Source organism: Cottoperca gobio, chromosome 7, assembly GCF_900634415.1.
Source record: "Cottoperca gobio chromosome 7, fCotGob3.1, whole genome shotgun sequence".
In the NCBI taxonomy this organism is placed as follows: domain Eukaryota; kingdom Metazoa; phylum Chordata; class Actinopteri; order Perciformes; family Bovichtidae; genus Cottoperca; species Cottoperca gobio.
The window spans coordinates 21,899,382-21,923,720 of NC_041361.1; the positions used below are offsets into that span (position 1 = coordinate 21,899,382).

The 24,339-nt window shown below is 41.0% G+C and overlaps 3 protein-coding genes across 8 annotated transcripts; 1 reads left to right on the forward strand and 2 right to left on the reverse strand.

The window, feature by feature from the left end:
* Positions 1-48: 48 nt before the first annotated feature.
* On the reverse strand, positions 49-10,019 carry LOC115011295 (tumor necrosis factor receptor superfamily member 14-like). Of its 6 annotated transcripts, none has more exons than XM_029436390.1 (8): positions 9,882-10,019; positions 9,474-9,654; positions 7,499-7,570; positions 7,176-7,301; positions 3,581-3,739; positions 2,822-2,906; positions 2,355-2,488; positions 49-1,531 (listed from the first exon to the last, which is right to left on the reverse strand). In XM_029436390.1, the coding sequence occupies exons 2-8, from the start codon at positions 9,601-9,603 to the stop codon at positions 1,380-1,382; spliced, it is 858 nt and encodes a 285-aa protein (XP_029292250.1). In that variant the 5' UTR covers positions 9,604-9,654; positions 9,882-10,019; the 3' UTR covers positions 49-1,379. The 6 variants fall into 6 exon arrangements, with proteins under 6 accessions (XP_029292250.1, XP_029292248.1, XP_029292249.1 ...); XM_029436388.1 differs by having other exon boundaries at positions 3,566-3,739; XM_029436389.1 differs by having other exon boundaries at positions 3,566-3,739; positions 9,562-9,654; positions 9,882-9,918.
* Positions 10,020-18,517: 8,498 nt separating this feature from the next.
* mrpl49 (mitochondrial ribosomal protein L49) lies at positions 18,518-21,280 on the forward strand. The gene has a single exon (XM_029436471.1). It carries the CDS (start codon positions 18,591-18,593, stop codon positions 19,113-19,115), a length of 525 nt encoding a protein of 174 aa, XP_029292331.1. The 5' UTR covers positions 18,518-18,590; the 3' UTR covers positions 19,116-21,280.
* On the reverse strand, positions 20,131-24,007 carry haus7 (HAUS augmin-like complex, subunit 7). Its single transcript, XM_029436470.1, has 9 exons — positions 23,863-24,007; positions 23,195-23,310; positions 23,021-23,091; positions 22,862-22,923; positions 22,237-22,427; positions 21,896-22,010; positions 21,586-21,798; positions 20,760-20,871; positions 20,131-20,669 (listed from the first exon to the last, which is right to left on the reverse strand). Exons 1-9 carry the CDS (start codon positions 23,917-23,919, stop codon positions 20,608-20,610), a joined length of 999 nt encoding a protein of 332 aa, XP_029292330.1. The 5' UTR covers positions 23,920-24,007; the 3' UTR covers positions 20,131-20,607.
* Positions 24,008-24,339: the final 332 nt, after the last annotated feature.

Genomic DNA, 24,339 nt, shown 5'->3' on the forward strand with positions numbered 1-24,339 from the left:
AATAGAGACAGGTTGATCATATTTAATAACGAGGTGTTAATTAAGGGTAAAACTTCTTTAAGCAGCTTAGTTAGAATCGGGTCTAAAAGACAGGTTGATGGCTTGGACGTGTTTGTTGAAGTTAGTTGGTTAAGGTCAATTGGAGTAAAACAGTCTAGATATATTTCAGGAGTTAGCCGTTTTTGAGGTTCCGCAGGTTGAAGTTAAGTCATTACTGATCGAGGGCAGGAGGAGATTAATTTCAAGGCACCTTACAAAATACAGGAGATAAAAACAGCAAAAACAATGAGAGGGAGAGCAGACAAACAAAACCAGACATATAGTGTAGACACAAAACAAAGAGCAATCCATATGAAAAGTTTGATGATCCCCGTGGTGGTGTAGAGGGGTCAGAAACAGTATGATCCAGCAGTTTCATAGTCCAGGTGATGTCGAGGAGGCTACGAAACCAGCTGGGCAGAGGGGTCGAGTGTGTCAGCTGTAGCCACAGACTGCAGGCACCCGGGCCCAGCAGCAGGTCAGCCGGTTAGACGGTGGGCAGGGACACAGTGACGGGGCAGCCTCCGTGTTAGCGATACACCACAGGACGTATATGTGTCTATTATTGTTAAAACAATATTTCTTTCCTTCACATTTATTTAGTTCAATAAAATGTGCTGAAAACGGATATTCTGGTGTCGGCATTTGGCCTCTTCGGGGACGAAAGTTCCCCTGTGGATTGTTCTTTGCACATATTGTACATGCTAAGCAAAAATGTTTTGTGTAGTTTGTAAAGCCAAATGCTATGAATGTATTCTCTATCAATGTAACCATCCCTCCTGTTGAGCCATGGTCAATACCATGGCTCAAAATACATGCACATTGCTGAGTCTAAAACTAAATTACTGAAAAGAATTTGCTCTCTGGATCCATGTCCTTTAGAAGAGTGTGTGGATCTGGGACTGTGGATGCTCTTGGTATTACAGCTTTATTTACTGCCTGTAAATCTTGTACCATTCTCCATCCTGTAGGTGGTGCTGTTTTCTTTACTGGAAATAATGGTGTGTTGCAAGGTGAATCAGGACATTCAATTATTACTACTGATTCGATTAACGCTTTTACTATTGGCCTTATTCCCTCAAATGCTTCCTGTTTAATCGGATACCGTCTCTGATATGGCCTGAATGTATTCTACCGTTAGCTGATTTTACTGCAATTGTTTTATTGGACGCTTTTATTCGGAGTATTCCATGGCATTGTTCTGCTCTGATCACTGTTTTGCAGAGTACAGAATCAGACAAAAAGTCTACATATCTGTCACTCACACGTGCAGTGAACCATAGTTTCTCTTTAAGTAACAGGTACAGTTCTACACTATTCAACCCTAACAGTTGAAGGCTCTATGATAGTGTGTGTAGATGCAGAGATACGACCTGATTCCGGAGGGGTGGGCCATCATCCTGAGGCATCGTTCTCATGGCTCCCCCCTCGACTATGGCCCTCCTCTCTTGTCCTTTCTGACATCTGGATATGCACTCTCTGGTCCAAAGTCCTGGTTTGCCACAGTTATAACACACATGCTTTGAGTTCTACTGCATTTAAGCGGTAACTACTATCTAGGCCTCTTATGCCTCTTTCAAACTCTCCTACATCTTGCTGTGTGGTGGATATGACTTCTGTGTCAGCCTTAACATCGTGTTGATTCCATGCTCTATAAACATGTATAGTACCTGGCTGTGCAATTCCATTGTTAACCTGTCCTGCTCTAGGGTTTGATACTTCTATCAGAGGATACTGTTGTACATCATTAGGTTGGTATTTAGCGGCACTTCTAGGTTGGTTAACCTATTGTTTTGCTTTTGAGACTCTTTGTCATTATCCCAGATAATGCAGAACACCACACTGCTTTCAAAAAAAAATAAGACTTCACCTTTTATTTGAGTTGATCACTGATTCGTCTCTTCTTCTGGATATCGTCACTCCGTCCACTCTCCAGAGATTTCCTGGCCTCTCAATGATCCAAATCAATCTGATTTAACAGATCGAGGCGGAGGGCTTTGATTAGGAAGTCCCAGACTTCCCCCGTACGGTTTCAGGTTACCGTGTTGGAGAGCGGATGGAGGTTCTTCGAGATCCGGCTCGAAGGGCAATTATGTTAGAAAAATATTCTTAAATAAACCCACGAAGTCAGGATCAAAATCAAATAAGAGTGTGATCTATGTATCTATCAATGTTTTTGATGTTAGTGTGCCTGAAATCCAAAAGCAAGAAATGTGTTAGCTAAAACCACCAACGACCATAGGCATAGGGGAGAACTAAATGGGAGGGAATGATGTTATATATTATTATAAATGGGATGTAAAACAAGCACTAACCTCCGATTAGAAGCACACAAATCGTGAATATTAATATTACAGGTATACAATAATAACGATGTCTTGAAGATGTTCCACAGACAACGTCGCTGCTCAGGCTTCCTTTTTTCACATGTACTTCGGTTTCTGAGCAACTGTTGGAAAAGAGAAAAGACAAACAGCTTCAGCACCTTTTGAGTTTCATAATAAGTGTCATCATAATGTTAAAAGTACAAAGTGGATAATGTCACACTAATAAAAAAAATCTAATATTAAAAGTAACACTTTCCAAAAGGTCTATTGAAAGTTATTTACGTTTTGTGACCAAATTAAATAAGACTGGAGAATTGGCAATGTTTTGAATCTCCTGTGGATGGGAAGGATTTGTTCCATCACAGATTACATTTAAAGCAGTAGAACTCAACTACTTATCAACAATCCAATTAGTCCAAAAATAACAAGTAATTAAATAACAAACTATGTCTTACACATTCCAATCCGTGCAATTTACACCATCCTGTGAAAAATAGCCTGATGGACAAGGTTCACACACTGTATCCGTTCTGCTGGTTCCTTAGAGAAACAGAAACAAGTGAGATAAGTTACACAGGAGCCCAACATCCAGAGAAGATCGATCATCAGACTCGCATCAGTGTTTTCATTGAGTGTTTTTACATGCACACTGCAGGAAATCAGTCTTCTACATCCAAAACTGAGAATGGAGGGTGATTAAGACGCTTGGTAAGTACGGGCCCAAGTCATCATATCCTGGTTTCAGAAATCTAAATGTGCCAGCTGGAGTACTCAAAATGAAACTGGGAGAGGTTCCTGTTTACTGTCTGACATGTGAGCTTCTGCACCTTAAGTTATAGACTAGCGAAATAAATTATGATACTTGACGGTCTGAGTGCTGAAAGAAAAGTCCAAATTTGACACAAGACTGAATTGTCACTCTCATCTTCCATTTCTGATGATGGAAAGGCTCAGTACAGCAGTGTTGTAAAAGTGGCACAGAAGTGACAAATATGTTTGATTTGGAGTTGGATTTGGAGTCATAGACGTGCCTGAACTGTCGCATGGGTACAGAAAGCAGGATACCGTTAGCACCATCTATACATGGAGCTGAATAACCAGGCTAGACTATGGGCCATGTTAACATCATACTCCGAATATGATCAAAACCAGGATAAGACTCAGGAACAGGAAAGTAGGGTAAACGTAAACTCACTTACTTAAATTGTTCTTACCAGGTTCTTTTATTCTCTGACCAGCTGCACAGCGTGTATGTTTTTGTGCCAAGCTACATCCTGTATGATCCATTAAACCTTTACAGAGATATCCATGCAGAACATGACACACTGTGTCAGTCGTTGCGGAGCAGCTCTGATAGGCAAAGAGACCATGACCTAAAAGCAAACAGAAACAGCCATTTTATGCAAACTTAAAATAAATAAAAAATATTTGAAATAATGGGATTATGTGCTACTTGGTTGTAAAATGGAATGAAAGACAACCCATGCATCTTTAAAATGAAAGAGAACGGTCTTTAAATTAAATGAATCACAAAATGAAAACAATAAAAAGGTACATTTTAAAGCCTGTAATTTTGCAATTGAATTATTCATCAAGAGATAGGTTATGGAAATAGAATGATACATTGGTACATTTAATGAAGTTTTTACGTTTTAGAACACATTATTCAAATTCAGTTTTAATTCATTTTTATAGGTCAACACTAAATATTATTTATAATTAAAAGTTCAATGTGTGAGCCACCTGCTCCAAATAAATAAGTGGCAGTATTTCACCTCTAAACTGGTTCCGTACAATCTCTAATGTTCATATTTCAGCTGTAGTAGTTTGCATATTTATTGTATTTTTTATATTGTGTATTGCATTTACTCTTGTGTCAGTCAGTCAGCAGGGCAAGAATACCAAAATTTGACCAAACTGCTGAAACTCTGAGAGCCGGTCAAAAAACACTGCTGTCTTCACGTGGGGCTGATCCATCTGTGTTTACTGGGGCACTAATGATGACCGGGGGCTGTAGTCCGTGTAACATTACATGAGTTTGTTTATTGGAATAAATCCAAAGTGGCAGAAACTAGAAAACGACCCGCAGCCTGCTGGGGCAGGAAGGTCGGCGAAGGTCGGCAGAGCCGGCACTCGGCAGCCGCCTCCGTCAGACGGAGCTCCAGTCAGCGGCCGAAGAGACTTGAGCTCAGCCAGAACCAGCCCCAGCCCTGCAGTCACAGCGGGCAGATGGACCTGTGTAACGACAGCAACAGGGAGTCTGCAGTTCCCCGGTGCTGTGGCTGACCTTGAGTTAACTGCTGACTGAAACTACGGCGTTTCCCAGGGCTGCCGACGGTCGGAGAAACAGCCTCCTGGCAGCTGTGAGGCGAGGGTGCGGGTGGTTTTCTCGTTTTTGCCACTAATCCAATAAACCAAATATATATTGGGTGGGTAATTTGTGATATTGGGCTATATAATTAAATTTGATTTGATTTTTCAGCAAACATTATTTATTTTGTATCAAATTGCATTCATTACAAGGGCTGACATTTAGGGTTATGTTCATGATCAATATATGAATTATGAATTACCTGATTACCCCGTTCTGTATTAAGTGGCAGAACAAAGCGAGAAACACATCCATCACATTTCCCAAAGCCCAAGTTGTCCAATTACTGGTTTTATCAAGTTTAAAGTTCAAGTTTAAAGTTTTTTTAATTTGTCATATGTAGGTTAACACAGGGTCAACGGTACAATGAAATGTGTGCGAGAGAGAGACAGCATGTCAGCTCAGCAGTAAAACAAAATCAAAATCAAATAATATATATATATATATATATATAAGTACTATATACAATTTAGCATTATATACAGTTTGAGTTAAAACAATAATAACGAAAAACGTATGTATATATATGAAAAAAAGGGGGGTCGTGCAGTACAATAAATAATAATATTTACTTATATTTATTTAGTGCAGACAGCAAGTGAGTGAGTGTGTCTGGGTCTGAAGGTTGAGAAGCCTGATGGCTTGGTGGTAAAAACTGTCCCTGAGTCTGGTGGTGGTGCAGCCAGGCTCCTGTATTGTCTGCCTGACGGTAACAGGGAGAACAGTCTGCGTGCTGGGTGGCTGTGTTCCTTTATGATGCTGTGTGCCTTCCGGAGGCACTGCTGTTGGAAAATGTCCTGAATGGCCGAGAGACTTGCCAGTGATGTGCTGTGTCGCATCCACCACTCTGAAGCGATTTGCGGCTTTGAGCCGAACAGTTCCCATACCAGACCGTGATACAGCCCGTCGGCAAGCTCTCGATGGTTCCTCTGTAGATGTTTGTGAGGATGCTGGTGTTCATGCCAAACTCCCTCAGTCTTCTCAGGAAATAGAGCCGCTGACAAGCTTTCTTGGTCACTGTGTCCGTGTGGAGCGTCCAGGAGAGGTCCTCAGTGATGTGCACACACCGAGGAACTTAAAGCTGCTGACCCTTTCAACCTCAGCATCACCGACATGGATGGGGAGGTGTCCACCCCCCTTCTATCTCCTGTAGTACACGATCATCTCTTTAGTCTTGCTGACGTTAAGAGAGAGGTTATTTTCCTGACACCAGGTGTGCAGTATCTTCACCTCCTCTCTGTAGGCCGTCTCATCATTGTTCGTGATAAGGCCCATGATGGTCGTATCGTCAGCATACTTAAAGATGATGTTTGAACTGTGCTTGGCAGCACAGTCGTAGGTGAACAGGGAGTACAGGAGGGGGCTGAGCACACAGCCTTGTGGTGTACCCGTGTTCAGTGTCAGCGAGGAAGAAGTATGGCTGCTGACTCTCACCACCTGGGGCCTGCCCGTCAGGAAGTTGAATATCCAGCTGCAGGAGGCATCCAGACCAAGATCAGTGAGCTTAGTGACGAGTTTATAGGGAATAATAGTGTTAAATGCGGAGCTGTAGTATATGAAGAGCATTCTCACATATATATTCCCTCTGTCCAGGTGGGTGAGTGTAGTGTGTGTCGCCAAGGAGATGGCATCATCCGTGGCCCTGTTTTGTCTGTAGGCAAACTGAAGGGGGTCCAAGTTGTCAGGAAGAGAGGCTCAGATGTGGGTTTTGACTAGTCGCTCGAAGCACTGCATGATGACTGATGACAGGGCGGTAGTCATTTAAGCAGGAGGCTGCTGATTGCTTGGGGACAGGAACAATGGTGGATGACTTGAAGTGGGTGGGAACTACGGACCGACTCAGGGAGAGGTTGAAGATGTTGGTGAACACCTCTGCAAGTTGTTCAGCGCACACCCTGAGAGCCTGTCCTGGGATACCATCCGGGCCTGGAGCTTTACGGGGGTTGACCTTTTCGAAGGACCGGCTCACGTCTGCCATTTCTAGGGTCAGTGTGGCAGTCCCCCCACCCATCTGTGGGCTCATGGCGGGTGCTGTGTTGTCCGCATCAAACTGAGCGTAGAAGGTGTTAAGCTCGTCCGGGAGCGATGCGGTGAGCTGAACAGTGTCCTTGTTTTTGCCTTTGTAGTCAGTAATACAGCGTAATCCACTCCACATTCGTCTGGGGTCAGAGCTGTGGTAGTTGGATTCCACTTTATCCCTGTAGTCCTTCTTGGCTTTATTTATGGACTTCTGGAGGTCATATCTGGCTGCTTTGTAGGCCTCGGGGTCCCCCGAGTTGAAAGCAGTGGTCCATGCTTTGAGTTTAGCACGAAGGGTTTCTCATTTGGGTAAGTGCGGACGATGGCAGCCAACAGTTTAAAGACCTGAACATATTCACTACTATATTTACTGTCATAAAATATTACAAAGGCATAATAATAATACATTATGGACATACCATGGTCACAGGTGGTGCAGGTGAAACAATTAATCAGTCCATTGGGCTGGTTCATAAAAGTCCCATTCATGCAGGGGCCGCAGCGTGTGCCTGACTGTGGTGTACAGTCTCTTCGAACAACTGTACCTGTTCAAGACAAAAACACACCGTCAACCCACATTTTCATTTAAGTGCACCGGCACATAATTTAGGTGCACCCAAAGTTTATTTATATATATTTTTTAATTGTTTTTGATGCAGAAAAATAAATTGCTGCCAGACAAAACAAAGAAAAACACATCAGTATCTTGTTATAACGTGAAAAGTTGTTTGAATAAGGTTACCTCCATCTGAAAAGACTTTGGGTGATAGATATGATGATAAGACCAGAATTCTAACTACAGTTGAGGAGATATCTGTGGAGGAAGTGAATAGTAACTCTTATGACTCTTACTCACATTAAGATCACTTCTATAGTAAATTAAACAGTGAAAATAAACCATTCCCTATTTTTCTGAGGACCCCCTTGAACTCCCTCAAGGATCCCTAGGCGTGTCCCGGACCCCTGGTTGAGAACCAAGGATTTACACAATTTGATTAAGTTCTACTTCATGCTTGGTTGAGACATGGCAAGATTGTGCTGTTGTTGAGCACGGTGGACGATACTGTTAAGTATGCTCATGCATACAGTAAGAACGATTTCAAAACGCTGTAGGCTACAGAATGAACAATGAGTCCGACCCTATGGAGTTGTCATTTCTCATTGATCAGCTGGAAGGGCACCGAAGGCTCCACTGTTTCCCATTAATAACACCCACAACAGTTTTATAATGAAGTGAAAATATTTTTAGACCGAATGATTTAAATAAGGGTTATTTCAATGTTTGCTCTTGGAAGTTGATTTACCTTTAAATATATATATATATATATATATATATATATATATATATATATATATATATATATATATATATATATATATATATATATATATATATATATATATATATATATATATATAAGCTGATTTACAGATGTTGTTATTGCACTACCAATACCAAAATCTGCTTCAAAGCAAAGCACTCTTCCTGGGGGCTTGATAGAATATGTGACAGACATGAAAAAAGCTAATATTTATTTATTTATCAAATCAAATCAAATTTATTTGTATAGCCCAATATCACAAATTATACATTTGTCTCAGTGTGCTTTACAGACTGTACAGGTTACGACACCCTCTGTCCTTAGACCCTCGCATCGCACAAGGAAAAACTTCCTAAAAGAAACCCCATAATTAAAGGGGAAAAATGAAAGAAACCTCAGGGAGAGCAACTGAGGAGGGATCCCTCTCCCAGCACGGACAGACGTGCAATAGATGTCGTGTGTACAGGATAAACAACATAGTACAAATACAACATTTGACAGAAATTATGTTGTGTTGAAAAAAATAAATAGAAAGTATGGATGAATCCAGGAAAATTAATAAGTAAATTTATTTACTCAACACTTCCCGTTTTATTAAAGGTTCATGGTTAAGTTATGCAATTTAATGCAGTTGTAATCCATCGTAATAAATAAAACAATTGCCCCCTCAGTCACTCCATCCTGGCGCCTGTCCTGGGCAAACTTACTGAAGAAAGAAAGGGGAGGCAGCAGCAGCAACGCTGTCTGGGTGCACCATGGACAGTATATACAGTCTAGACAGGTGTGGAAATCATGAATTTATTACCAAACCCAGTATTATTTTCACTTACTTTATCTTAGTTTTACACTTTATACGTTGATTAATGTAATATATTCATTGCTATAATTGAAAAGAGTTTTACACTATACCTTGATTAAATGTACTACATGCATAGCTATGTTGGAAAGATTAAGCACACTGAATGAAACTAGCTTTGTCTAGAATGTGACCAGATAAGAGATGTGAGGAAAGCTGCCTTCGCCACTAGTATAGAAGTGTTGTTCTGAACTATTATAACCTGTACCCTGAAAAGACACTGAGCAGAAATGTACTGTCTAACTGTGGTTGTGAAGACCTTGAGGGGTATGTGCAGTAGACTGCACTCATTTCTGTAACTGACACCAAATTAAGGCGACTTCGGAGGATGGCAAGACACCAAAGATGAAACTGCGTGGACATTGCTACCGCACCAACCAATAAGAAAACTTTCCTCTTATGCTAGAGATATATGCTAAATGTTAGAGCTCATTCGGGGCCTTTTTGTGGATCTGCGACAGTTAACTACTTCGGTGGTCTGTGGAACACTCATGAGTAGAGTTTTATGTTTTGCTGCACTTTTGATGTAAATAAATTACCTGATTTTATAACCCAAAGATTCCTAGTCCATCTCTTTGCAGATTTAATAGGCAACACAGGCCAAGGAGCGTTACAGATGCAATTTACCTTCATGGCACATCGGACAGCATTGACTGTCACTTGTTGCATATTCCTTAAGACGACAGCACAGCCCTGGTGCCAAGAAGAAGGGAACAAACCCTATTAAAGAAAGGCAGCATTAGTGCTTGGCTATACATTTAAACAGACTCAGACTCCTGTATTAGTCTTACAACGGGGAAATGTACATCATTACAGCAAAGAACATAGGAGCAAAAGAATATATGATGTAAAGTGCCAAACGCACGATAAAATAAAACAATATTTGGGAGCAGTTGCGGTAACTAGGCCAACATCAGTAAGACAGTCGACTACTGTAAGAAGCTTACCGAAGACGACCAATCTCAAAAGCATGCTTTCACATAGTTTCATTAAGTTTTGGAAACAATATTGATGTAACAGTTATGGGCACTGGAAATCCCCAAGAAAATGGCGAATGAAGACTATATCCCGGAAATACCGATTATCAATGTTCGCTGCCCGCCCACATCACATGACTGGTTCAGATCATACCTGTCAACCCTCCCGTTTTTCCCGGGATTATCCCATATTTTTCCTTCTATCCCGCTGTCCTCCCGTTTAAATATTTTCCCGTAATTATCCCGTATTTTTAACCATTCAAAAATTAAAATAGGCCTAATTTAAAAAAGTGTACTCCGGTAAAGCAGGTGGCAGTATTCGCCAGAGTCCGCCAGAAAATGTCCCTTATTTTGAAATTCCAATGTTGACAGGTAGGCCTATGGCAGGGGTCACTAACAGGCGGACCGAGGTCCAAGTACGGACCCAGACGCCGACCTATCCGGACCCGGACCTATAATCAATAAATTATTGAGGGATTTTCAATTTTGACGGGGCGCTTCTATTTTAAGCGCTTTTGTCGTATTTACGGCACTGGTTTAGCGGTTCAGGAAACTCACAGACCAATTGCATTTGAGTTAAGCCATCCCACGTGATGCTACGCAGCCAATCAAATCTGCATTCCAGGCGGCAAACATTGCGACTCTGAATACAGACAGATGAGAGGCGAGAGGCGCGTGATGGAAAGACGAGTTAGGGAGAGACGGAGATAAACACTGACGAAGAGACGAGTGAACGGCAGACAGGGAGAGAACAATAACTACTCATGGCGCACTCCAAGAAGAGAAAAGTCAACAGAGCTTTCAACCCAGAATGGACTCATTCATGTTCATCCTTCCCACTGGGAGCACAACACCAGTGTCTCATATGCTCATTAGAAGTGGTGATGTGAAACGCCACTATGAGACAAAGCACAATGTTTTTGACCAAACATACCCACTCAAGTCTGAACTTAGGGCACAGAAAATAAGCACTCAGAGCCCAATATGATTTTGATTTGTGACAAAATAAAGCAAATAGGCCACCTGTCAGCATCATCAGCCACAGAGAACAGTTTAACCCAGGATGTGCTAGCCTGGGTTAAACTGTTCAATTGTTAAGATGTGTTGAGACTGATTTATTCTAACATTGGTTGAGACAGTTAAATCAAGATGTGAAATAGTTAAAGAAAAAGGGAAACTCAAGCTGCTGCTACACTTTATTTAATGTTTCTATGATTAAGTACTTTATTTTAAGATGCACAATCTTTCACCGGTCGCCATGAGAGAGTGGAGGGAGTGGACGAGCGTGCTCATTTAATGACTCCGAAGTGCGGGTGAACCTGGTGCGCAAGGCATCTTCTTTTGTTGACCAAGCTTTGCGCCAGATCGGGCGGATTGATGGATTGTCAAACTTAGGGATGCGGTTCATGAAAGCAAACACGTCACGCAGGGGCTTGCCAAATAGAACTTCCGCTGGAGATACGTTGCAATCCGGGTCTGGAGTGTTGCGGAGTTGGAGCATTGCGCGGAGCAGGTTGTCATTGTCGAGAGACCCTGTTGGGCCAATGTTGGACATCAGAAGGCGTTTGGCTGTCTTAACTGCGACTTTGGCGTGCCCGTTGAACTGAGGAAAGTATGCAGAGGATATCCGGCGGCGGACACCCCACCGAGAAAGGAAGTCTGTAGTCACCGAGGCGGTGAACTCGGGGCCACCATCACTAGATAGTTCCTCGGGTACGCCGAAGAGGATGCGAAGGCATGCGATAAGACCAGCTGCGCCTGCTTGGGTCGTGCCGAACGGGGTTCTGAAAATCTCAACCCAGCCTGACAGACGATCCCTGCAACCAGATAATGTTGGCCGCCGTAGTTGAAGAAGTCTGCGAACACTGACTCAAAGGGGGTGGATGACACTTCAGAGGGAATGGATGGTGTGGCAGCCTGGGATGGCGCGTTCCTGTTGCAGTCGCTGCATGTTTTGCGGGTCACGTGAATGTCTTCAGTTATACTTTCTTATACTGTAGGGATCGGTGGAGGTCTCATTGGCGAGGCAATCCCAGGACAATGCAGTGAACTCTTTGGCCTCTCGACGGATGGCCACCGCTATGGCACGCTCCTCATCCTCCATAGTCGAGTGTATGTTGGCGCAGGAAGCTGGGTGACGAGATGTTTCATCTGCTGCAAGGTTAGTCTTCCCAGGAAGGTAGTTTATCTCGAAACGCCAGAGGAGAGTCCGTTGCTTTAAGCTAAACAGGCGGGTGTTGGTGATTTTGTCAAGGGTTTGGTCGCCCAGTTATATATATATATATGACTAACGGCTTATGATCAGTGACCACAAGCAAGTCGTCGCACCCTTGGGTGAAGTATTTGGTTTGCTCCAAGCCCCACGCTACAGCCAAGGCTTCGCCTTCAACTGGGGCGTACCGTCGCTCAGCGGAGGAGAGGAATCTTGAGCCGGCCAAGGTGATTCGCCACCCATCGGTGCAGCAGTCGGGTAGTTTAGAGTTACAAGAGCAGTGTTTTTGGGACAGGAAGTAGCCGATGCCTTGTTGGGACCAATCTGGGCGGAGACAGGTCCGCTTGGAGACGTCAAAGATTTCCACACCCAGGCAGCGGTTTGATTGACGACTCAGAGATCCGGAAGCCGGCGAAGTCCACGGTTCTTTGTCCGAATTGGAACTTGTCGGGATTCAGCACAATGCCCGCTTGGCCTACACAAGCGAGGAAGTGAATGGATCGCCACCAGAGTTCGTGAAGGTCCTTGTCATAGTGAATAGTATCGTCCATGCATCTCTCCTTTCGATCGAAGTCTGTTAAGATAGCGTCAAAACGGCGGTTGTAGCCATCACCTGAAGAAAGGAAACCTTGTGTAGCGCCATCGGCCGAAAGGAGTGATAAAGGTGGTCAAATCAAATCAAATCAAATTTATTTGTATAGCCCAATATCACAAATTATACATTTGTCTCAGTGTGCTTTACAGACTGTACAGGTTACGACACCCTCTGTCCTTAGACCCTCGCATCGCACAAGGAAAAACTTCCAAAAAGAAACCCCATAATTAAAGGGGTAAAAATGGAAGAAACCTCAGGGAGAGCAACTGAGGAGAGATCCCTCTCCCAGAACGGACAGACGTGCAATAGAAGTCGTATGTACAGGATAAACAACATAGTACAAATACAACATTTGACAGAAAATGATGTTGTGTTGAAAAAGAGAAAGTTTGGATGAATCCAGGAAAATGTCAAAAAGGCTTCCCGGTGCAGGGCAGCAGGCGCAGCCACGATTCCTGATCCTGACGTAAACTTTATCAGTGGCAACCTGCCACATGAGACAGTTAGTAACATACATTTACATAAATGCATACAGATAGAGAGGGAGAAGAAGAGAGGGAGGGGAGGAGAGACGAAGAGAAGGAAGAGAGCAGGGAGGTGTACCCCGGCAGTCTAAGCCTATAGCAGCATAACTAGGGGCTGATCCAGGGCAAACCTGAGCCAGCCCTAACTATAAGATTTACCAAAAAGGAAAGTCTTTAGCCTACTCTTAAATGTGGAGAGTGTGTCTGCCTTCCGAAAACAAACTGGAAGCTGGTTCCACTGGAGAGGAGCTTGATAGTTGAAGGCTCTGGCTCCCATTGTACTCTTGGAGACTCTAGGAACCACAAGTAACCCTGCAGTCTGGGAGCGCAATGCTCTAGTTGGTTTATAAGGTACTATGAGATCTTTAAGATATGCTGGAGCCTGACCATTAATTGCTTTGTAAGTCAGGAGAAGGATTTTGAATTCTATTCTGTATTTTACCGGGAGCCAGTGCAGAGCAGCTAATACAGGAGTAATATGATCCTGTTTCCTTGTTCTTGTCAATACACGTGCCGCTGCATTTTGGATCAACTAAAGAGTCTTAAGCAACTTTTTGGGACAACCTGATAACAATGAGTTGCAGTAATCCAGCCTTGAAGTAACAAATGCATGGACTAGCTTTTCTGCATCATTTTGAGACAGGATGTGTCTTATTTTTGCAATGTTACGTAGATGAAAGAAGGCAGTCCTTGAGATTTGTTTTATGTGGGAGTTAAACGACAGATCTTGATCAAAGATGACGCCAAGATTCCTTACAGTGGTGCTGGAGGCCAAATTAATGCCATCCAGAGCTTCTATGTCATTAGAAAAAGCGTTTCGGAGGCATTTAGGGCCAAGTATAATAACTTCAGTTTTGTCTGTGTTTAACATCAAGAAGTTGCTAGATATCCAAGTTGTTATGTCCTTAAGGCATGCTTGAAGTTTAGCCAATTAATATTTTTCATCTGGTTTAATTGATAGATATAATTGGGTATCATCCGCATAGCAATGAAAGTTTATAGAGTGGTTCCTTATAATATTGCCCAAAGGAAGCATATATAAGGTGAATAGAATCGGTCCAAGTACAGAATCCTGCGGAACTCCAAGACTGACTTTGGCTGTCATGGAGGATTTATCGCTAACACATACAAATTGAGATCGCTCAGATAAATAGGACTTGAACCAGCTTAATGCGGTTCCTTTTATGCCAACACAATGTTCCAGTCTCTGTAGTAGAATGTCATGATCAACAGTGTTGAAAGCAGCACTGAGGTCTAACAAGACAAGAACAGAGACAAGTCCTTTGTCTGATGCCAATAGAAGGTCATTGGTAACTTTCACCAGTGCCGTCTCTGTGCTATGATGAACTCTAAATCCAGATTGAAAAACCTCAAATAAACTATTATTATGTAAAAAATCACATAACTGTTTTGCAACTGCTTTCTCAAGGATCTTAGCGAGAAAGGGTAGGTTAAATATCTATATAGAGATATAGATCTCTATAGATCTATAGATATCTATCTATATCTATAGATATAGATAGATCTCTATAGATCTATAGATATATATCTATAGATATATATATATATAGATATATCTATCTATAGATATATAGATATATATAGATCTATAGATATAGATATCTATATCTATAGATATAGATATATATATCTATAGATATATATATATATATCTATAGATATCTATAGATATATATATATATCTATAGATATATATATATATATATATATATATATATATCTATAGAGATCTATAGATATATATATCTATAGATCTCTATATCTATATACATTGGGTTCATCCCATACCTTATTTCACATCTTCATTTCCCTCACTTACGTCTCTTCCTCGCATCTGAGCTCCGACCGAGAGATGCATGCGAGGACAGAGGAATCCTCAGTTATGAAATGGGATATCCTCGTTCACAAAAGTGCATCTTAATAAAACCAAGCTCTAATAACATAATGTTGGATTACCGATTATCATTATATTATTAGGCTATACATTTTTTTTATTAAAATGTACATTTCAGACATGAAAACAAATAGCTACAGGACAGAAAATAATATATTGAATATATTTAATATGTAAATAATATTGAAAGAATAAAAAGAGATAGACGAAATAGTTCCGTAAACATGTAAAACTAAATTGTACAGAGTCTAAAGCATTTGAATTAAACCCAGTGACAGGTGATGAGGCTGTGCACAGGCCATACGTAAAGGACGTCGTTTAAAAGAAGCGCTTGAGACCTGTCATTTCCAACACGCTGGGGAGTTAAAAATTCATTAACTCTCCAGCGAGTGTGCTTGTGAAACACTGAAAATGGGTTCAAAGCTGGAAGTATCCAGTGTATCCCAGTGTACTGGGATAATTGTTTTCTTCCGCCCACTCTTCACTGCTACCTCACAATGAGGGATGAAGAATGCAGCACAGTGTGTATGCCCAGTCTCCAGTCCTTTTGAACCATCTGCATGTTGGTGTTCAGTTAGATGACAGCTACCTAATGCAGAAGACGATACCTGGGATAGTTTAAATCTATTATAAAAGAGAAACATAACAGCTGTGTGGCACAAAGAGTGGGGAAATGATAAGGACGTTAATTCTCTATAGAAAAAATAGTGTAAAGAAAGAACATTGTTATAGGGAGAGGGAGAAAGCATACAGTTATGACTTGACTAAAGACTGGGACACTGCGGACTATTATGGAATTTGGTAAAGAAAGGAAAAGACATGAGAATGGACTGTGTGGAACCTGAAGAAAACAGCAAACTGTGAAACACCTAGTCACGGAATGCATCTGTTACATACATGGGTGATTCTTCAACTACAGACCATTTTGGTCTGGAACTTTTTAGAAAAAATTAAATGTATTTAGAGAAATGTTTCAATATGTTTATATTTCTACATCCTGTGTATTAAAACTTCCTGATATGATGGTCTATGCTGACCTTTTAAGCAGATAAAATCATATGGCAGAACATTTCTGGAAACTGCTGAAACCTACAAGCAAGTTGCAAATATTGCACTTACTATAACGCAAAACATAAAAAGTCCCTGATTCATTCTCTTTGGTGGTTCCTTGTCGGTGAATAGTAATTGCAGATATATTTTTGGACCTCACTCTATCAGCTACCCCACTGACATTTCATTTAATACACATTATTTTCACTGATATAAGCCATAACACTCATTGTATTTTCCATCACAATAATCAAAGTGATGGAAATGACTGTTGTGGAAATTACACTTTCACATTTTAAAGAAATTCTCATGATATGTTAGCATGCTAACGTCTTCTTTAGAGCTCGCATTAAATAAACACAAAACAGACAATACCAAATGTTGTTTTTCTTATTATTTCTACATTTAAAGGATATAGATAGTGTGCAAACACGTGACAAAACTGTGTGACGTATGCGTGCAACGCCATGTTGGATGATATACAAATCAACAATGGCGTCTAAAGCGAACAACAACAGCAATACAACTCCGACTTCTTCAAAGTATTCTGACTCTCTGGAGTCCTCTGCAAAGACAAGATTCAGAGAAAAAGTCCAAATTTGCGGCCGTGACCCGTACACGCTAAAGCCGTCGGATTATATTGAGGATATAGATTCATTACCGCCGATTGAATATCCGGATATTGTGAACTACCTTGTGCTACAAACGTCGTGGGCAACCAACGCACAAATGAAGGCATAGAAGAGCTTAGATGCTTAGAATTTCTTTGTTTCTGGCTGGGTTGGTAGTCTTCTTACCAAACCACTGAAAGATGACAGGGTGCTCGTCCATGCCCGTGTAAATCACTCTCAAAGAGCTCGAGATACACCGCTCAAGCCGTGGTTTGTGAGTGAGAAGAGCGGCGATGTTATCCTCGCACACTGTGATTGTATGGCTGGATTAAGTGAAGCATGTTCTCACATTGGTGCTTTGCTTTTTGCAAGTGAAGTAGTCTCAAGAATAAGCCAAACAAAAGCATGCACAGAAGAAAAGAGCAAATGGCATCACATGTAAAGAAAGTGCCTTATTTACCAGTCAGCGATATGGAGAAGCAAGGTCTTACAGTGTTCGGGTATATCATAAGCACAAATGTTTAACGTAAACATTGAAAACATAGCTTTAGCATGAGCTCTTACCAGATATAAAGTGGACGCCACACACACGGGTGAATTGTGCTTTTTCTTCTGTTAAATCCTTACGATTTATGTTGCTAAACCAGCGTACGGCGTCCGGTAGACAGCAATTCATCCCTCTTTTGTGGATCGTTGTTTTTGATGATTTTAGGAAATCTAAAGAACCGTTTCTCTGGGTCACGAGTAGCGTTATGACCACAATTATACACTGCGCACACGATTGGCATTTTCTTTCAATCTTAGACGTTTAAATACAAAGAAAATTACGAAGCGTTGCAGCAACTCATACGTGAACGGGCGCCGTCTTGGTTGTGTATATCATCCAACATGGCTGATTTACGGGTTGGGACGTAAGCGTGACGTCACATGCACACGATCTATATGAGCTATTTGGAAATGACAGCTAATTAACATATTTCGATTTACCAAATATTTCACTTGATTTTATCTTATATCACTTCCCTTCATGGAGCTGTCTTTGTGCTGCAGCCATGTGCTCTCCTGTCACATGACTATGGCTGTGATCACCAAGTTTAAAAACTTTTTTTAAAATCACCAAATTCACATTTTGCATGGTGCGATGGAAATGACAGGGACCCCAAGGGACAGGTGTCCTTTCCATAAAAAAAGACATGAAATACTAATATATCTTACAACACATGATACATTTAATTAAAATTGCCATTTATGTGTCATTTGCACATACAATTAATATTAGGTCAATATTAAATTCAAAACATAGCAGGTTTGAATATCCAAAATCAGGCCCAGGGACAATATACAGCAAGAACACATAAAAGGCCACTTTTTATATTATAAAAATAATGACTGGTCTATGTATGACATTGTTGTATGTTCCTTTTGGTGTTAAGTGAGTGTCACAAAAATAAAAAATAGGAAATGTGTTTTTGTTTTTCTTATTTCTGCAAGGAACTCAAAAATGACGAAAGATGAAGAATCACCCACATACACACCTGGGCACAAAGTCAGTGACAATAAAGAATCATTCACACCAAGAATCAGTCAAAAACTGTGAAAGCGGTCCTTGAACTCATCGCCGCGACAGGATTACAACTATGTAAATAGAAACACTCCAAACTGCAATATAATCATGTCCTGTGAGAGGCAGCATTGTGCTGTAAAGCTTCCAGTCTGCCACAATTGCAAAAGAAGCAGCAGAGGAAGAAAAATAAGCGTAAACCGTACACAAGATGGCGGCCTGCTTCACCCTCCAGTCCACCGTGTTCTGCGGAGTGCTTCGAGGAACCTTCAGGTCCCCGGGACATCCTTTCGCTGCTGTCGGACTTAGGTTGATTAGTAATGCTTCTCCAGAAGAAAAAAAGAGTGTGATAGTAGAATCTACGGAAGAATACAAGTTCGTAGAGCGACTCATCCCGCCGTCTCGGGTCCCCGATCCGCCTAAACACGCCGGTACCACCCCGTCCGGCTGGACCCCCCCGGCAGATTCACCGCCGCCTCTGCCCTACATGATCCGCCGCTCTCGCATGCACAACATCCCGGTTTACTGCGACCTGACCCACGGCAGCCGCAAGACAACGCTTGTACGGAAAGTGGAGGGGGACATTTGGGCTTTGGAGAAGGATGTGAAGCAATATCTGAAGGAGGCGATGGGGAAAGAGCTGCCTACTCAGGTCAACGAGGTCACCATGACCTTGAAGGTCAAAGGTCACGTGGATAATGAGCTGAAGGAATGGTTGCTCAGTAAAGGCTTCTGATTCTCTAGGACTGTCACGTCATCATGCTCGGGGCAGAGAGCTGTCCATGTGGAGATGGAGAGGACCGGTGGCATGTGTCTACACCTTGAGACATCGTCCTACAGTACTTTAAAGCCTATTGCTGCCACATTGTTGAACCTTCTTAGGACACCAGAGAGACCTTGAAGATATGGAATCAAACAGTGTACATACGTGTATGTAATGAATCAAATATTAAATATAAAAGCATAGCCTTAATACATAACCTGTTATGTATTATTACTCTGTTGAACCAGTCAGAGGCAGGGATAGATGTCATATGCACGAGACACAGCTTTGTTTACCTTGAGTGATTGTCCTCAAACTTCATAAGTGTGCAGTCCTTTTGAGTTTTCTTCATGAGATGGTTTGGCTTCCCTGTGAAGGCCAATGTGATGTCATTGTATCCATCCATAAGATGTTCCATTGTAAATGATCCAAAACAGCAGACAAGTTTCAAATCCTTAAAAGAACAAACCAGTGACATCCTTAAATATTAAAAAGGCATTGAATTCATTAATCCCAAAAAAATAAGCCCTTAATTAGTATTAAAATGTCTTAAATCAATCTTCAATAAGTCTAATAGAAGTCTTCTATAAGTATAATTTTATATATATTGTTTTTGGACATTGAAATTTTAAATCTCAATTGATAACTTTAATATAATTGACTGAATTCCTCTTGCGTTAACGTCATGCGGATGAGGACAGTGGTTTTAAGATGCAGTCTTCTAACTAGCAATGACATGGGTTAATCTTTTACGTTCAAATAAATATTTAGACAAAATGGTGCTTAACACTAAGTAATTGTGTTTTCTTCAATTTTGGTTATTTCAAAGTTTGTCTTGAACTTCATTCCATTATAAGGTCTTGAATGTCTCTTGCCTTACGCTGTAGCAACCCTGAACAATTTCTGCCCAACTAATTGCTGCTGCCCTAAAAGATAATCACAAAATGAGCGAAAGGAACAATGAATGTCAAACCTGCAGAGGTTACAATTGAAGTTTAAAACATTATTTAATACAATATGAACATTTATATGGCGTAGTGCAAAGGACAATACAAGTTATGGTAAAAACAGGATTGTTGAATTGTTATTTTACAATTACTAACAAAACAAACCCACCGACAGCCTTTTGCTTATTACTGTTGAGTCATTCATTAATGACATGATGGAATACATTGTTGCCAATATAATGATGTAAAAGATTACACACAACCTGCCCCGATAATAAACAGGGTTTGTTTGAAACAGTATTCGGTCTCCATGACACACAGAGTAAGATGAGCACAGTTCTGCCGTCACTGGTTAACCTTTGAGAAATCAAACAACAACTCTTCTGTTTGACTGTTAAAGTTTTAACAGCTCAGACTTTCCCAAAATGTCTTAACATCATTTTAAGTGCTTTGCTCAGCAATCAATCAACATTCCCCCTGATGCTTTGATGTTTCTGTGCACTGCATGATGTGAGGGATCAGGAATGAAACAGGGAGAAAAAGTCTCCAATCCGCCTGGTAAGCTCCTCCAGTTGGTCCTCTGGAACAAACACAAAAGCAGGAAACAAATATTTAACAACGTGCAATTAACTATGTGCGAGTGTGCAAGGGAAAGAGACTATTCACTTACGTAAATTGCGCTTCTCTCCTCGGCTCCGGTAGCTAGGCTGTGTGTGTAGCTGGTTTACTTCTTCAGTCATAGATACAGAAGCCTCTGATATTTCCTTTAGCATTTCCAACTGCTGCAAAACAAGACGCAAGCAAGAGGGAAGGGTGTCAGTGTTGGGGCTGCACCAAATGTCTTTATTTTTGCATCCAAAGCTTCTACTGAGGTTTTTGAATGTGTGACGTCATATTTTATGAGGTCATCACTCTAAAACTGATTAAAATTCCTCCAACATTTTTTTAAAATTAGAATAAAGTGATTAGTCGGATTGAAGGGGTTGGTCCTATTTTATTAAATCAACTTTCTTTATTGAATAGAAGTCGGCAGAGTGTCCCTTTGTGTGCAGCCAGTGGGAGAGCAGACAGAATTATGACCGCAGTGAAAAAGTTGTTTTTATAAAGTATTTGGTTATATAAAAAACATTGTGAATTTTGGAAGTGATTACGTCTATCTGTTTTCAATAAATGTTGACTTTTTGGGCTTTACAACACTCTGGAGTTATTGATCATAAGTCTGAAACAATCCTACTGCAGCCACTACTGGAACTCTACAAATAGAATAATACTTATAATATTAGTGTAGCCTAATCTCTATCGGACACTGCACAAATACAATATGTACAAAAATAAAGAGCTGCGCAGCATTCCATGTTGATTTACAATTTGAATGTCGCCGTTATGAATGAAGCTTCAAACTATTCGGTGCAGTTCTAGTCAGTCTGACTTTCCTACAGGTTCAGGCTCGTGTTGAGACAGAATTTTGAATAGCTAATAATCATGTGTGGGAGTACCATGATGAAGGTCAGCAGTAGTTGGTGTATTCTCTCGAAGACGTCGGTCTCTGTGCTGAAGCTGGGCGGATCTCTGCTGCAGTAAGCTCTCAGGTCTGTTTCAAAGACATGGCTGAACGTGGTCATCAATAGCTGGAGGTCGCTCGCTGCCACACGCAGGGAGCTCGGGGAGAAGACACCAGGACTCTGCGCCTCTTTGCTCAGGAACTCACACTGAGCAAAACAGAGTGTGACATATTTCTAATTCACGTGGTAGTAATTGAACATGGACACAATATAATATAACACTGCAGCCACATGAACACCATACCTCTGACTGTAGCTTCTGCAGTGTTGACTGAGCCAGCTCTAAAAGGGGGGCAACATCAGCAGCCACTTCTCTACTTGACTTATAAGATGATGACTTGGAGCCATTGCATAAAGCCCTGTAAGGTAAGGAACAGCATGATGACAAATAATAAAGACACTGATGCTGCAGGCCAATAACAGGAAACAATGCAATATAAGAAGCTCCACCAAACTTCTACCAATCATCAGTCTCCTATTGGAAGAGCATTTAAAAAAGGAGAGAATGACAACATGAAGCAGATAATAAACACAGGGAGGGATATCATATGTGTGCAGCAGGATAATAGAAGACAGCATACATACTTGATGTGTGCAGGCCAGGGGTCGAGAGTTGGGTTGAGCATTTGTGTGAAGTGAGGCAGATTCTCAGCAGCGTAGAGCTCGTTCAGTAGCGTTTCCTGATCCACTCTGTGCCCAGCAGGCTTCTTGCAGGCAGGCACTAAAGATAGAAGCTGCTTCAGGAACTGAAGCTGCCAGAGAGGAGTGGCATCGCCCTGGATACGTGGTTTGATCAATTATACAGACAAAACAAGACATTTTCTGTTTATTTTGACTAGGTCTGTCATAATAAATACGTTATCGACTTCTCGTACAATATATGGACATGACCTCAATTATTTTTGGCTCACCTGGATATTGCCGGTTGTGTTTACATACATGTTTGTTTTTACAAGAATGTTACCAACATTTAAGCCACTATGATGCAGAATAAACTGCAGGCTTTCCCCTACCATTAGAAGACTCGGGTCCTTTTCTTTTTCAAACAGAGAGTACAGAGTACACTCTTTCAAAATTGCTTTTTGAAACTGAATGGGCTTAAAATGATGATGATTATATCATCCTTCAAAAGTGGTTATCATGACAGGCCTAATTGTGAGAATATGATATGTTAATCGATTACATCTACTAGTTTTATGCAACCTCTCACCCTGATCAGGTCCAGGTCATCTGCTCTGCACAGCATCAGCTCCTGCCCAATCACAGCCATTTCTGTTTGTACAAAAAGAGATCACAGCAGTATAAGAGTCTTGTATTAGTGTCTATCAAAAGACTGCTAACCATGTGCAGCGACAGACAACTATGTTACCTCCAGTCAAAACATCTGGGCCTTTGGATCTCATTGACATCACCTTGGAATTGGTAAAGTTTGGGTTGACACTGTAAAGTTACAGGTTGAGATAGGGCAGAGGGATTTGCTTTTTATTTATATACAAATTATTTTTGATAGAAGAGAAAAGATGGTATATGTATCTTATTCTACCTGCTGCAAATCCACGCCAGTATGTCTGTGCGGTGCTGAGAGGGAGCACACAGCAGCTGGAGCATGCTGTCTGTCTCCTGGAGGTACAGACCTTCCACCAAGGGACAAGACGCAGCCTCAACAAAGACAAAACAAACAAGACAAATGTATATTCTATCATATATATATTACTCTTTTATTGCAATAAATAAATAAATATATATATAGCAGTGGACAGTAACGACAGTAGCCTAATATGGCAGGGGTCAATGTGAAAATGACCTTATTCGTTAAGGGTCATTTAAGTTTTGGTTCAGGTCGAGTCCTGAATGTTTTGGATGTGCAGATGAATTACCTTTTCGATAAAAAATAAACACACTTTGTTTTCACTATGAGAGTTTGCCAAAAGGATACAAAAATATTTATACAATATTGTTTGAGTTTGCAGACATTATAAAACCCAAAGAGTGAATCATATTAGGTCTACAACAGAGTCATTTGAAACAGATTTAGAAATATCTTCGGATATATAACCCGGTGCTGGTGTGAACAAATCCCCTAGGTCTGTATGGAGCGGTAAATTAACAGTTACTTATTAGCACTTGTGAGAATAAACATAAACTAAACTTCCGAAAAGCACGCACTGTTATTTAACAAAAATGTCTCCCCATTACTTTCACTTATTTTACCTGCAATGCAGCATAAACATGTCGTACAAGTTGTTTTTCTTTCAAAGCACCCGCCATTTGTCAAACAAATCTTCTACGTTCTGTAAAGTTTCTTCTTCTTCTGTTATTATATCGGCGGTTTGCAAACAGCTTTCGGCATTACCGCCACCCACTGGTCCGGAGTGTGGAATACAAACAAAACACATGACACAATAAAAACAAATACAACGGAAAAAAATTAATATTAATAATATAATAGCTCTCTCATGCTTTTCATTTGTCTTTTTGATTATATGGTCTACTCTAGAAGGTGTTTCCAATACTTGTCAGCTGAACATTTCTTTAATATATTAGGCTACTGATATTTTGCTCTCCAATCTATTTTAGTGCATTCTTTAAATTGTCTCTCTCTGAATCATACTTCCTGCAACACAATAAAACATGGTACAAGGTTTCTTACGCTTCATAATATTCACACTTTTCAATATTATGCTTTCC